This window comes from Pipra filicauda, unplaced genomic scaffold (genome assembly GCF_003945595.2).
Source record: "Pipra filicauda isolate LSUMZ 115617 unplaced genomic scaffold, ASM394559v2 scaffold161_size1661140_pilon, whole genome shotgun sequence".
NCBI classification, from domain to species: Eukaryota; Metazoa; Chordata; class Aves; order Passeriformes; family Pipridae; genus Pipra; species Pipra filicauda.
In genome coordinates, this window is record NW_024104118.1 from 270,211 (window position 1) to 283,846 (window position 13,636).

Below are 13,636 nucleotides of genomic sequence, written 5' to 3' on the forward strand. Positions count from 1 at the left end.
GCTGGGCTCCTGGATGTGGATCCAATCCCTTGCACTGCCCTCTTTTTTGCCTCTTCAGAGTTTAAACTCCTCAGGGCATGGAGGGTCTTGTCTGTCTCTGAAGAGCACTTGGCACAGGGAAGAAGGAGAGAGGGAGAGAGACCTCCTGATTTTGGGCATCAAGTATGAGCCTGATCATTTCATGTGTGTTAGCACTGGAAACTTGGAATTTAGCAGCTCCTCACTGTGAAGATTGCTTTTCTGAGCTGCAGTACTCTATTGGGGAAGAAAGAAAGGAAGTAAAAGTGGAATAAGCATCAGAAAATAACCATGAAAGTAAAATGCCTGAAAAATTATGCAACAGGGCAAAGCTGTGCTTTAGCTGTGAAAAGCTGGGCTCTGGAAATCTGCTGTCAGCTCTTATGGGTTTTTTGGGAGTTATTAGAAACCCCTGAGTCCCAGAGTGGGAAGCTCTTGCCGTTTCCTCAGCCTTTGATACAGCAGGCTGTTCCTGCAAACCTGTGTGCTAAAGTGATAAGGTTTGGTGCTGCCCAGTACAAATGACTTGAATCAAGGGCAATTCCTCAAACTTCCTTCCTTGAATTACGTGTTGTGGTCTGAGACCTTCGTTCTTAGAATTTTAGATTCTTGACTGTAAAGGACTTGTGGATGATTCTTAGATGGTATTTTAGCTGTAAAGAAATCCTGGATGATTCTTTTCTGCCCTTGTGGGTGTAGTAATATATATTCATGTGTTTTCCTACAAACATTGAGTGAATTCAGGGTTTTAGCTTTGCCCAATGCTTATCACAGCAAAGGCTCCAGATCCACCAAGAACCTCAGGCTGAGAGTCTTCCAGCCCCCAGTGCTTGTTTCCGTAGCCTGTAATTCCATGTTCTGCTGAGCAACTGCTGGAGTTTCCCTGTGCTTCCCTCTCCCCAGGTACATGAAGTACCTCTATGCCTATGAGTGTGAGAAGAAATCCCTGAGCTCCCCGGCTGAGCTCCAGGCTGCCATCGACGGGAACCGGCGGGAGGGCCGGCGGCCCAGCTACAGCTCCTCCTTGTTCAGCTACTCGCCCACCACCTCAGGGCCTCCCTCCCTCCTGTCTCCCCCCAAAATCCGCTTCCCCATCATCGGTGTGGCACCAGGCAGCGGGACCAGCAACCCTCGGGTGTCTCCAGCAGCAGCCATCAGAAAAGGTCAGCTACTTCTGCTTGCAGTTGGAGATCAGGGAATCACAGAATCAGCTGGGTTGGAAAGGACTTCCGAGATCATCAAGTCCAACCCTTGATCCAACCCCGCTGTGGTTACCAGGCCATGGCACTGATGCCACATCCAGTCTCATCCTAGAAAGCTCCAGGGACGGTGAATTCACCATTTCCCTGGGCAGCCCATTCCAATGGCTCATCACCCTCTGTAAAAAATTTCTTCCTAATGTCCAACTTAAACCTCCCCTGGCACAGTTTAAGACCAAGCCCTCTTGTCCTACTGCTGGTTCCTGGGAGAGGAAACCAACCCCTGGCTACAGCCTCCTGTCAGGGAGTTGCAGAGTGAGGTCTCCCCTGAGCCTCCTCTTCTCCAGGCTGGACAGCCCCAGCTCCCTCAGCCTCTCCTCACAGGACTTTGTGCTCCAGTCCCTTCCCCAGCCTCATTGCTCTTCTCTGGACCTGCTCCAGCACCTCAATATCCTTCCTGAACTGAGGGTTTTCCATTTTATCCATCCAGACTGCTTTGGATTTGAGATTAGTGGGATTTGGGTGGCTCGAAATGACCTGCCTGTGGTTTAAACCCTTGCATGAGGGACTAAGTGACTCTCTCCTCCTTTTCCAGGTGACGGAGTGCCCTTGACTGTGTCTATGCCAAATCGTATTGCTGTGCCAGTGACCTTGAGTAGCCAGCAGGCAACTGTGGCAGCAAGAACAGCCACCCTGGAGCAGCTGAGGGAGAGGCTGGAGTCGGGAGAGCCTCCGGAGAAGAAGGTGTCACGGACGACCGAGGAGGAGCAGCGGCTTGTCCAGCAGGCTCTGCAGCGCAACCTGTTCAGCATGGCACGGCAGATCCCCATGAAGATCAAAATCAATGGCAAGGGTGAGCAGCAGAGACAAAAAACACAGACAAAAAGCCCTTGGAAACTGGAGCAGGGAGGGAAACGCTTCCAGTCTGGAATGTCAAACACACAGGCTGGGTTATCTCTCAGGGTCCCAGGCAGAGGGCGCATCAAGAAGGTGTTAAAGTGGAGCACAACAACTGCAAAGCTGAAGTGTGGCAACGTTTTGTTGAGCTTTACTGCTGGTTGTATTATCCAGCCTCATCTGAATCCAGCCTGGATTCAGAAGGACCTTTGCCATGTTCACAAAGCTCTGCATCCAAGCTGATCAAACCCACCTGACCCACCCAACGAGACCCTTTCTCCAAGCTGGTGACCTCCTGTGTCCAGCACAGCGAGGCTGCTGCAGGACTCAAGCTCTTCCACCTCCACAGAACTTCCACCCTGTTAATTGACCGTGGAAGTAACAGCTTGGTACAGGTCTCCAACTGCAGGAGACTGGGAGAGAGATGCCCAGCTTTTAGGAATCCTTTCCCAGGTGGGGGGAGGAGGCCATACAGACCTGTGTGTCTGTGCGGGGCCCTGCGCATCCCAGGGCTTTTAGCAAGGCAGGTGATTTCTGCCCACATCTGCACAGCCTCAGGGCAAAGAACTGCTGGCAAGGCTGGGTTAGGAGGTCACATCCAAGCAGCATTCATGGCCTGGGAAGTGCTCTCCTGAAATGCTTTGGAAAAGGGGACTCACCCTGGAAAGGTCACTCATTGCAATCAGTACTGTGATAGAATGGCTTCAAAAGTTGATTAATGCCCTGACTCCCTTACCTGTCCTGGGGCTGCACCTCACCAGGCAGGCAAAGCCTCTGTCCCAGCAGCTGCTTCTTCCAAACCTTTTGATCCTTTAAAATTAAAGGCCTCATCTCCCTACTAATTGTATATTTGGAAGGAGGCACAAGGCCAGGCCAGTTTGGCAAGGCTTAGAAGGGAAGAGGTGTTCTTGTTCTAGCAGTGCTGGTCAGTGCTTTTTTGGGATGCTTTGCTAGAAATATAGATGGAAAAGGGTCAAAGTAGATTCCTCTGAAGCAGCAGCAGCTGGGATTGGGACTTCACAGTTCCTGTCAGCTGTGCATCCACCTAAATTTCACATCACAACTAAAATAGTGAGTAAAAGGGAATACAAATTTTATCAAGTAATGTTCATTCCCTCTAATCTCACTTTACTTTCACCCTGAACTTCCTAAATCAAAACAGAGGGAACAATTTTAGTCCTTACAAATAGTAACAGGCTGAGCCCTGAGGATTCAGGGATAGTATTCCCACCTTTGTGAGCTGACTGCGGGCAAGGCTGTCCTGTCTTTCGTGCCCTAATTTTCCCAAGTGCACAATCAAAATCATAATTTGCTTTGAGAAGTGCTTTTGATAAGCACAGCATGAGCTTATCACAGCTTGATAACAACATTTAAGTTAAACCTTAAGAATGAGGAGTTTTTAGGGGGGAGTGGCCTTGCTCTCCTCAGTGGGGGAGCAATCCCGTAATCCAGGCTCACTCGTTATGAAGTGCTTAGGTTGGAGGTTCAGAAGGTTCTGGAAGAGTTTGACATTCAGCTCCCCTCAAACATCACTGCAAACTCAACCCCTGCTCTTCATTGATACTTCCAGAGCTGCCCATCACCCTCCAGGCTGAGGATATAGGAAAAGGTCCCCAGATTTCAGGCAGAGTGGACTGTTTCCTGGGTTTTCCCCTCCCTCCAGTGGCCGCTGGAGCTGCTGCAGTCCAAGCACACCAAGTCAGCAGCTCCCTGAGGAGTTGAGAACTAGGCCTGTGCTCCCAACAACGGCCACAGTCCAGCTGATTTAAGTATGGTCTTGTCTCATGTGCTCCCAGCTCTTTCCTGGGAGGGGAACATCAATTTGGCCTTCAGGGAAAGATTTCCAAACGCCCGTGAGCTCCCAGCCTCCCCCCAGCTCACACCAAAGCACTTACACGCTTTCATAGAATCCCAGGGTGGTTTGGGTTGGAAGGGACGTTAAAGCTTATCTAATTCCACCCCCTGCCACGGGCAGGGACACCTTCCAGTATCCCAGGTTGCTCCAGGCCCCGTCCAACCTGGCTTTGGGCACTTCCAGGGATGGGGCAGCCACAGCTTCTCTGGGCAACAGAAATAATAGAACGTGGACATCACGTGGGGACTTCCTCTCCAAAGAGGGGACAAAAGGAGGGCTGTGGTCACTTCTGGGGAGCACAGGGAACAAGATAGTCACTCTCTAACTCTGCATCTCTTCTTTCCTGGAAGAAGACAAGCCCGACTCGACAGCAGCACTGAACTTGTCACCCAACGGCATCGGGAGCATTAACATGTCTGTGGAGATCAATGGCACCACTTATGCTGGTGAGAAACCCCTCCTGGGAAAGGGGAGAGCCAAGCTGGGGGAGCAGAGTGGGAAGTGGAGGGGGTGATGTGTTCCCGGGGGCTGGGCTTTGCCGAACTGGGATCTGTCTGGATCAGAAGGTGCAGGAGGAGGCGATTTCTCTTCTCTGTTTTGGGCCTGGCCAGGATGAACACCCTTGACTTGGTGTTAATATTTTTAAAATGTAAAGGGAGGGTTTTCTATGAAAGTGTTAATAGGAAAGCACCTCTTCTCCTGAGGAGGTGCTTTACTCAGCATTTCCTCACACATATCTGGCAAGCAGGAATTGTCCCCTGTACTCTGCTCGAGCAGTTTTGCTTCTGCAGGTCACACCTGCACATCCTTGGGCAAATCCCAAGTGGGAGGCCTGGCTCTGCCATGCAATGGAAGTTGCTTCTCTCCTCCAAAAGTGTATAAGCTGTTTGGGATCTGTTTTCTGTAAGGACAACATCCCTGTGACAGGCTGCCAGACCAAGGAATCCCTTCCCTGATTAGCACGGAATTCTGGTCTGGCTCTGAGCCTTCTTGTCGTGCCCTGAGCCTCCCTCTCTTGGGATGGGGTCTTTGGGACTGGATAGCTTTCCCTTTGCTCTGTGTCCTGCCCTTCCCACTCCATCACCCTCCTCTCTGCCTCCCAGGAGTGCTCTTTGCCCAGAAACCCGTCGTCCACCTCCTCGCCGGCTCCAGCACCCACAGCTCCTGCAGCAGCAGCAGCAGCTCCCACTGCTCTCCCAGCCCTACCTCATCCCGAGGAACGCCCAGCACGGAGCCCTCCACCAGCTGGTCTCTCTGATGGGCGGCCCATTCCCTGTCTCACACTGGCCTCTGGCTCCCGGAGCGAGCCGGGAGGGAGTCGCACAGATACCTCATCTCAAGGAACCTGCTTTTGTGGTTGGCCAGCAGCAAGATGATGATGATGATGATGATGAAACCTTTCCATGCCAGCGAGTTTTTCTTCATCATCTCTTTGTCCAGCCTTTTTTCTTTGTTCTCCCCCTTTCTTCCTCCCTTTTGCTCTTTGTTTTCTTCCTCCTCCTCCTCCTCCTCCCAGGGTTTGCTGTGTTCCTGTCGGGGGTGGGACATGGAGGGGGGGCACGCCTGGCGTTTTTCAATCAGGGATGGGCTCTAGGAGCTGCGGGTTGAGACATGGCTGAGACGTCACCAAGGCAGGTTGTAAGAGCTGGAGTTGGGGCAGGGAAACTTGGTTCTCCTTGAGCCAGGAACCACAAGGACTCTTCCCACCAACCAACTCCGTGTTTTGACAATCCTAAGAGCCGGCGGGGTGCCTTGCCCTGTCCTCCCTTGTGCTGCAGAACAAGCAAACTGCTTGTTTCCTTCCTGCTGTTTCCATATGTCCTCACAGGAGGCTCGTGAGCCTCCTTCCCCCTCTCCACGGTTTTGACATGAGGGGAAGGAGTTCCTCCCTCCCTGCCACATTCGAACCCTCTCCATCAGCTGCTTGGTTCTTGCCGGTGCTGCCTGATCCCTCCTGTTGCCTTCAGGCTTTCAGAAGTTTTAAATGCCCTTGACCTTGCCTGTCTCTCATGAGGAATTCATCCCACTGACCTTTACCCTGACAGCCTGAGCTTGTTGTGGCTCCTCTGATCCTCTGCCCCCGTGACACTGTCACTTGGGTCGATCCAGGCTTTCCTGAGATCAGCCATCTCACTTCTGCCTCTTGAGGTGGCTTCTGGTACCCCTGGAAGCTGCCCACGTCTGTGTGCTGAAGAAATAGGAGGTCATCTCTGCAATCCATCTCGTGGGGGCCACATTGTGTGCGTGGGTGTTGTGGTTAATGTTATACATGTGGGGTTTTGTCTCTGAACAAACCCAGCTGCCCACGCCCCTTCAAACTGCACCTGAGCAGCGAAGACCTTTTGCTCTCCGGGGGAAAGTGGAGAACAGGAAATCAAGCCCTTCCTTGCCCTTTCTCCTCAGACCTCCACTTGGAAGCAGAGCTGGCCCTGACTCCATAAATCAGCTCCTGCTCAGGTGGCCTCGTGCTGTCCCCCTCTCCTTCTGGCCTTTCCTCAGCCCAGAGAGATGATCCAAACTCCATCCCTCCTGCCCTGGTGACGTCCTTCCCATGCTTCAGGCCCAAGTCAGGTTTTTTGAGCAGATGAAATACCTCAGATATGTACTTGTTGTTGGGTTGGTTTTGTTGGTTTTGGGTTGTTTTTTTAACCTCTTCAGGAAGTATTGGCATATCTTATCGCTTGGTTTTTTAATATGTGGGTTTGCTGACATTGTGTTTGTTTGGTTGTTTGTTTTTTTTTTTTAATTTTTAAATGTATCACCAAAGACAGAAAGTTAAAACAAGGCTGAGCAAAGCAGCAGTGGTTTCCTCATCCTTTAGGCCAGCAGGAGCCAAGCTCCAGCATCATCCCAGGACATGTGCATGACAGGGGGACAGGTAGAGGCATGAAAAGAGGGCAGGAGTGATGCTCACTTAGATTTGTTCTTCATCTTGGACACGAGGGTGTCTCCAAAGTCCATCTGACTTTTCCAAGCCCCAGGATCTGTGCCTGTGTTGGTTATCCTGCTACCTGACATCCCGAGGACTGTTTGGGAGCCAGAGGGTGGGAATGCACATGTCCTCAGATGGATGCTGCTCTGAGATGTCCCATCCAGCTGCTTTTAGTTGGAGTAGTGCCCACCCTCTGGGCATGGGGAAGCTGGGCTGATCCCGCAGGCCTCCACGGCATTTCATCCTCACAGACTCCCAGAGGTTTTTCCAGACTCTGGGGCTCAATGAGATTATTTTCTTTTTCCCTTTTTTTTTGTTTTCTTTTGATTGTTGTTGGGGTTTTTTATTTTATTTTATTTTATTTGGGGATGGGGATGGGGCTGTTTCCTCTGAGTGGGACTGGGGCACTTTTTGCTTTTCCTTCTGCTTTGCTCTCTGGCCCTGGGGAGCAGAGATTGGTCCGGGGTGGATTCTGTCTCACACGCTAACGTTGTGTTTTCTTGCACAGAAAGGCACTCGAATCACTGAACTGCTTTGACACTACTAGAGTATTAATGTTTATAAGCTTTACTCAACCTAGACTGGAACTAGCCAGGACTAACAGATTGTTTTGTATCCAATTCAGGGAAAGAATCAGGTTGGGATGCGTAACAGATACCTCAGTTAAATAAGCTGCAACAATAAACTGGTCCTTTCTCAGTCCAGTGTGACAAGGACCATTCAGACTGTGAAGAGTTAACCCTTTCCTCTAAGCCTGGCTTTGATCCTGGCAATCTGAGCTCCAGATCTCCTACTGAGCTGCCAGGCTTTGGGGACAGGGTTATGGAAACCAGCAGCAGAGCCGGGGAAGGCTGAGCGAGGGTGGTGGATCCCCCCCTCTGCTCCATTTCATCGATTGTGTAGTACTCAGGGTTTGATACTGCGAGTAGGACTGTTCCTGTGTGAAGTGCTCCGCTTTGCAGTGTTGCTCCATCCTCTCCCAACTCCACACCAGCCAAGGTTTTGCAGCGAGCAGCCAAAAAGAAAACAGCCCCCAGCTTGCTCCAGTGCAGCCACCATGCTCCTGTTTCCAGGGGGAGATTTGCCAGCTGGGAAAACCAAACCAAACCTGCTTCAGGCAGCTCCCAGTTGATGCTGGGAAGGCACAAAAATTGGGACAAGGGGGGGAGAGGCTGTGTGTGCCTGCTCGGCTCCCAAAGTGAATGTGAACGTGTCACACCAAGTCCTTTTGGCCACTGCATGTGCATGTGTGTGTGTGTGTGTATGTGCTCCAAAGGGATTGGGATCAGATGTTCTCTCCAAACAGCTGCAGCAGCCTTGCTACTAGTTTTCTTACCTATTTAAAAAAAAATAATAAAATAAGTAAATAAAAACAAATGTGATAGCCTAGGCGGTGGATAAATACCTCAACGTCTCCTTCCAACAAGTGTCTGTATATGTTGTTGTTGGGTTTTTTCTATCTTACAGGTTATCTGAATGTTTATATTCCAATAAACTTCTACCTCTTCACACCGTGACCCCCAAGCCTGTTCTATGCCCCTGGCTGTCTCCCTGAATTTAAAGATTTCCCTTTTTTTGTCCTGGGAAATTATGCCTAGAGGCCGGGTCAGCCTAGCTGAGGTCTGGATCCTTGCATGGCTTTGGGCTCCCAGTTTGGAGCTGGGCTGGTGGGATGTTTTTAGGGATGGTGCCTAGGAATGAACTGTGTCCCTGTGGGCTGGAATGATGGAGCTTCCAGGTTGGATACTGACAGAAACCATGTGGGATCTCCTTTCCCAGGTGCTGCTGAAGCTGCTGTACCTGTCCCATGTCCCTTACCCAGGCTGGGGCAGGAGCCTGTCTCCCAAATCCCTCTCCTGTCATCACCACCTCCCCACAAAAAGGACATTTAATGCTTCCCACTAGTTTTGCTGTTTGCACAGCACCTGGACGCTGTTTTTCCAGTCATTGAACCAGTTTGGTTCACCAGGAGAGGAGCTGATTTCCAGTCCCTTTTGTATCAGCTTTTCCAATGCCCCATATCTGCAGTTTTGACCGGGGGCCTGTTTGTGTCCGCTGGGTCCTGGTAAGGGGATGGAGCCCACGACCTTTCCCATCCTCCCACTGAACTCACTTAATGGAATTGGGAACCTCTCCCGTCCTGCCTGCCCCCTCCATCAGCACCTGGCTGCAGGTGAGCCCCCCCACAGCAGTAAGAGCGGGCTGGCCTCACCTGGGCTCTGGTCCCAGCCTATCCAAGCAGCAGGCAGGTGAAGGCAGAGCCTTTCCCCCCACCTTCCCTCCCCTCCTGCCTACCACTGGGTTTGGCTTTTCCCAGCTTTCCCTGCGTGAATGCGGCCGAGACAGCTCAAGGACTCACCTGCCCTCACCTCTCTCCTTACAAGCCCGATGCCTGAGGCAGGTAAGGTGGGGTCTGGCAGTGGGGGGTGGAAAACTACCCTCGGTGTGTTGTTGCCGTGGGGTTTAGCCACCTGCAGCCTTAGGGTCGGAGGAGGGAAGGTGCTGGGCTGGAGAGAGATCTTCCCTGGATCCAGGGGTGCTCAGACACCGGGTCTCAGGTGACAAGGGGACGCTCTGGTGGCCACCACAGTCCAGGATAGCCCTGCAGCCCAGGGACAGCCCTGGAGCTTGGTGCAGCATGTCCATGCACAGGATCCTTCAGCTCAGCTGCCCCAGCTCCCCAAAGTGGGCACCCCAAGGGGTCTGATGCACCTTCCCGTTCCCCCCAGCCCTGCAGACCCACGTGTGTCCGTACACCCGGGATGGGCACACTCCAGCCCTCCCAACTCGCTGTCCTGGGGCTGGACAACCACAAGCATTGGCAGGCATTGTTTGGACTGGAATATAATCCTTCAGGCAAGTTTACATCCCAGCCCCCTTCCCTCCATCCCTCCCTAAATGCCGCCATTCAGCGCTCATCCCAGCCACAACCTGGCTTCCTGAACAAACAACAAAGGGCTGAGGAGAGCCCAGTGCGGATTAAGGCACCTGGGGAGTGAAACCCAGCCCAGTGGGGTGAGACAATGCCTGCTTTTCTCCTTCAAACGCCCCCATCCCTTTATGGAACCCGGCTCAGGCACCGGCACAGCTTTGTCCAGGTCCTGCTCTCCTTAATCCCTCCCTCCAGGGCTGGAGGCGAAGGCAGGTCTGGGCACAGGGAGGTTTTTTCCCAGCACAACCACGCAGATGCCACCTCTGAAACGCATGTTTCCTAAGGAACTTTAGCCCTGATGGCCAGGAGTTTTGTTCCCTGCTCCCTAAATGCACAGTGTGCAGGGATGCCACCCTGCCAGGGAGGCCACAAACCCCACAGGTATCCCTGCTGGGAGGGATAAAGCCCAGCTCACCGCCCACAGAATCTCAGTCCTCTGGGCACAGCTGGGGGAGGAGGTTCCCCTCTTTCAGGGCCAGGCTTGGGTGTCTCACACCTCAGGGCCCACTGCTACTTTGAATCCAGCCCGGACACCCCAAATCCTCCCTTGCAGGTGCCTCTGCTCCCCTTCATGCCCTTGTGTCCCCCACCAAGCATGGTGCTAATCATTCCCAAACTGCGTCAGCCTGGCAGCAGGGCTGATAATTCCAGTGTTTTCCATGGTCCTTATCATTCCCAGGGCGAGGCTGGGTTTGTTTTAGCCTCAGACTGGTGTCAGGCTGCCCGAGCACGGTGCTGGCCCCACCAGCTCCTCTCTCACCTTCTGGCTTTGGGATGCTCCAGCTAAATCCCAGTTTACAAAGAGGGGAAGTGGGTCCCAGGGGATGTGAACTCCCAGCTGTTGTTCCTTCCAGTGCTCCAGCACCCACGGAGAGTCACATTGGCACAGCCTTGGTGAGATCCATCCTTCTAATGGTGCCCTTTCTCTCTCCAGTGCATCTGCAGATCTTCCTCGGTGCAGGCCTGTCCCTCCTCTGCCTCAGCATCCTCCTGGGCTGTGCCATGTGCTGGTGGCACCGCCGGCACCCAAGTCCCCACCCCAGCCGGGAGTGGGCAGCCATGGAGCTGGGACCTGCTCTGCCTGCCATGACTGTGCCAGTGCCCATCCAGCAACAATATGAGGAGATGGCAGGAGAGGTGGTGGGTGCTCGGGCAAAAGAGGGTTCCTTGGCATCACCAGCATCCTATGGGAGTTTGCTCCGTGTCAGAGCATCCTTGCCCACTCTCCCCTTCCTCCCGCAGCTGGCGGGAGCGTGGCAGCGCCACTGCACCATCTCTGGAGCCAAACTCCTCCGCAACAAGGAGAGCCCGCTGGTCCACCCCGTCGCAGGATCCCCACTGCCCTCCGAGCAGCGTCCCCGGCTCCACTGCGACTTGTCCTACTCACCACCCGAGGCCATTCTCACCGTGGCGATTCTCGGCGTCTCCCACCTGCCCAAGGGGCTGCAGGATGACCGGGGCTCCTACGTCAAGGTGTACCTGGTGCCGCGGCTCCCGGCGTGCCAGCACGTGGCCGTGCGCTGCCGGAGCCTCCGCCCTGCCCCCCTGGAGCCGTGCCAGTTCGGCCCATACAGCCCAGAGGAGCTGAGCAGCTTCACCCTGCGCTTCGCTGTCTACGCCAGGTCGTGCAGCCTCAGGGACTCTTTTGTGGGAGAGGTCCTGTTCCCCTGCGCCCAGGCCTCTTGGGACCCCCAGGCCTCTTCCGGCTACACCTGGGAGCTGGCGAGCACCAAAGCCAAGCTCAGGAAGGTCAGGATGGCAGCAGTCTCCAGCAGGGGGTTGTCCTCATGTTTTGGCTGAGGTCTGCTTGGTCTCAGAGCCCCAAAATTCCACGGGAAGAGGCAGAGCCTCCTGAGGCATCACCAGTTATCCCTGTGGTGGGCTCCACTGTGGTACAAGTCCCTGTCAGTGTCTCTGCCGAGGGGCTTTGCACCTCTGATTCAGGGAGTGGTGGGGTGGAAGGGGTAAATGCAGACCTGGCACCATCCTTGCAGTGATGGTGAGCATCAGATCCTCCTTCTTGACTCATTTTTGCCCATTCGTAACTCATTTTTGCCCATTCTTGACCTCGATGGGGGACAAGCATCACTGAGTTGGAAGATGAGGCTGGAGAAGGTTTCACGGCGTCTCCTGCTCTCTCCTCCCATTCCAGTGCCTCAGAGCCCACAACAGGAGCTGCAGCGTCCTCTCCTCATCACCCAAATCCCTCGGCCAGCTCTTCCTTCTCCTCCAGTACCAGGCTCTGGCCAGCCGCATCAAGGTGCTGGTCCGCAAGGCACAGGACCTGGGCCGGCTCTCACGCATGCCGGGCACACCAGGTAGGACACGGAACATGGACCAGGAGGTGAGGAGATGCCCAGGTGGGCACAGGCAATGACTTCTCCTCTTTTTTGCATGGCAGATTGTCTTAGTTCCTCTTGAACTCCTCTTTTCCAAGCACGGCAAAGGGTTGGAATGAAATTATCTTTAAGGTCTCTTCCAACCCAAACCCTTCTGTTATTCCATGAAAATGAGCACAGGAAGTGTAGTTGTTAGGATCCAGATATCCCCAATATGGCCCCAAAATGCTTACAATATATGTATTTATGGTCAAAAATTAGCATGTGGGCTTTCTATCCTGCTGGGTGTTGTCACCTCTGGCTCTCCCCGCCCATCTGGAGCCTGGGATGTGGGCAGGGATGCGAGGTGAGGACTTCAGAGGTCCCTGCTCCAGACCCCAGAGGAGCAGGTGAAACCTCAGGAGCTGTCTGTGCTCTTCCCATGGTTCCACAGAGGTTCTGTAGCCCCCCTGGCACAGCTGGGGAACTTCCAGCCTCCCTCCCTGCCATGTGTCCAAAGCAGGTCCCTCTCTCCATGGCTCTGTCTCCATTTCCAGGTCACTACATCATCATCCACCTTTACCACAATGGCTGTGTCATTGACACCAAGGAGACCAAGTCCATCAGTGGCTACAACCCTGTGTGGAACAAGCCTTTCCTCTTCAACATCCCTGCTGGGGATATCCAGCAGCAAGAGCTGGCATTGGAGTTCGTTGTCATGCAGGTGAGGTGGATGGAGGTGACCATGGCTATGAAGGTGACCTGGATCTCCTGTGCTCCTGCACCTGGGGGGTTCAGCCCCCAGAGGAGCCATTTCTTGATGCCCACAGGAGGTTGCTGGGGTGGGATCACCTTTTTGGGACGATGGAAAGCCACCAGCCATGTCCCATTTCCCCTCTCCTGCCACAGGCTCGCCTCCACACCCGTGGCTCTGCGCTGGGCTGTGTGCGGGTGGGGCCACGTGCCCCTGGGACCGGGCTGCTCCACTGGAGGGACATGTGCAGCCAGGGACCACTGGAGTCAGAGCAGTGGCACCAGATCCAGCCCAACACCCTGAGACCCTGATCCTGCCCACAGTCCACAGACAGGGCTTGCCCAGGACTCAGGTGCCCACAGGAGTGAGCCAAACGGGATCTCCGAGCCATGGAGAGGTGAGGTCTCACCCGCACATCCTTGTGGGATAAGTCTGGGCTCCAACTCCAGGACTGGAGATCAGTGGTGGTCGGCACAACCCCTTCCTGAACGGCTCTGGAGGAGACTGAGCCTGTCTGAGGTGGCTTCAACACTGGGGAGAGAAGAGGAGCCTTTCTCTGTTCTGTCCACCATCACCACCTCGGTGACTACACACAGAACCTTGGCCGTTGCAGGAGATGGGTGGGAAGATCACCCAGCTGGGAGAGCAGCCCCATGGCCACCACAGTGGTTGCATCTACTGCCCCTTCCAAGCCACCATCACTAGCCCACCCTTCCCATTCAGCCCCCTGA

At 53.9% G+C, this 13,636-nt stretch overlaps 2 protein-coding genes across 4 annotated transcripts in view; both read left to right on the plus strand.

The window, feature by feature from the left end:
• Positions 1 to 8,412, plus strand: part of ARID3B (AT-rich interaction domain 3B) — a 32,398-nt gene extending 23,986 nt beyond the window's left edge. For 2 of the 3 annotated variants that reach the window (XM_039379250.1, XM_027712153.2), the window contains exons 6-9: positions 922 to 1,181; positions 1,813 to 2,070; positions 4,320 to 4,415; positions 5,073 to 8,412. In XM_039379250.1, the coding sequence (XP_039235184.1) occupies positions 922 to 1,181; positions 1,813 to 2,070; positions 4,320 to 4,415; positions 5,073 to 5,227 (769 nt within the window). In that variant the 3' untranslated portion in view covers positions 5,228 to 8,412. The remainder of the gene's footprint in view (positions 1 to 921; positions 1,182 to 1,812; positions 2,071 to 4,319; positions 4,416 to 5,072) is intronic. The other variant, XM_039379251.1, reaches the window with a different exon arrangement.
• An 877-nt stretch (positions 8,413 to 9,289) lies between these two features.
• LOC113983300 (synaptotagmin-5-like) lies at positions 9,290 to 13,216 on the plus strand. Its single transcript, XM_039379248.1, has 6 exons — positions 9,290 to 9,302; positions 10,768 to 10,973; positions 11,076 to 11,582; positions 11,986 to 12,151; positions 12,709 to 12,875; positions 13,061 to 13,216. The coding sequence occupies exons 1-6, from the start codon at positions 9,290 to 9,292 to the stop codon at positions 13,214 to 13,216; spliced, it is 1,215 nt and encodes a 404-aa protein (XP_039235182.1).
• Positions 13,217 to 13,636: the final 420 nt, after the last annotated feature.

Bases quoted from the DNA above. Each gene is read 5' to 3' on its own strand.
- LOC113983300 (XM_039379248.1), top strand. The intron at 12,152-12,708 runs GTAGGACACGGA...CTCCATTTCCAG, and splicing joins ACGCATGCCGGGCACACCAG to GTCACTACATCATCATCCAC. The intron at 12,876-13,060 runs GTGAGGTGGATG...CTCCTGCCACAG, and splicing joins TGGAGTTCGTTGTCATGCAG to GCTCGCCTCCACACCCGTGG.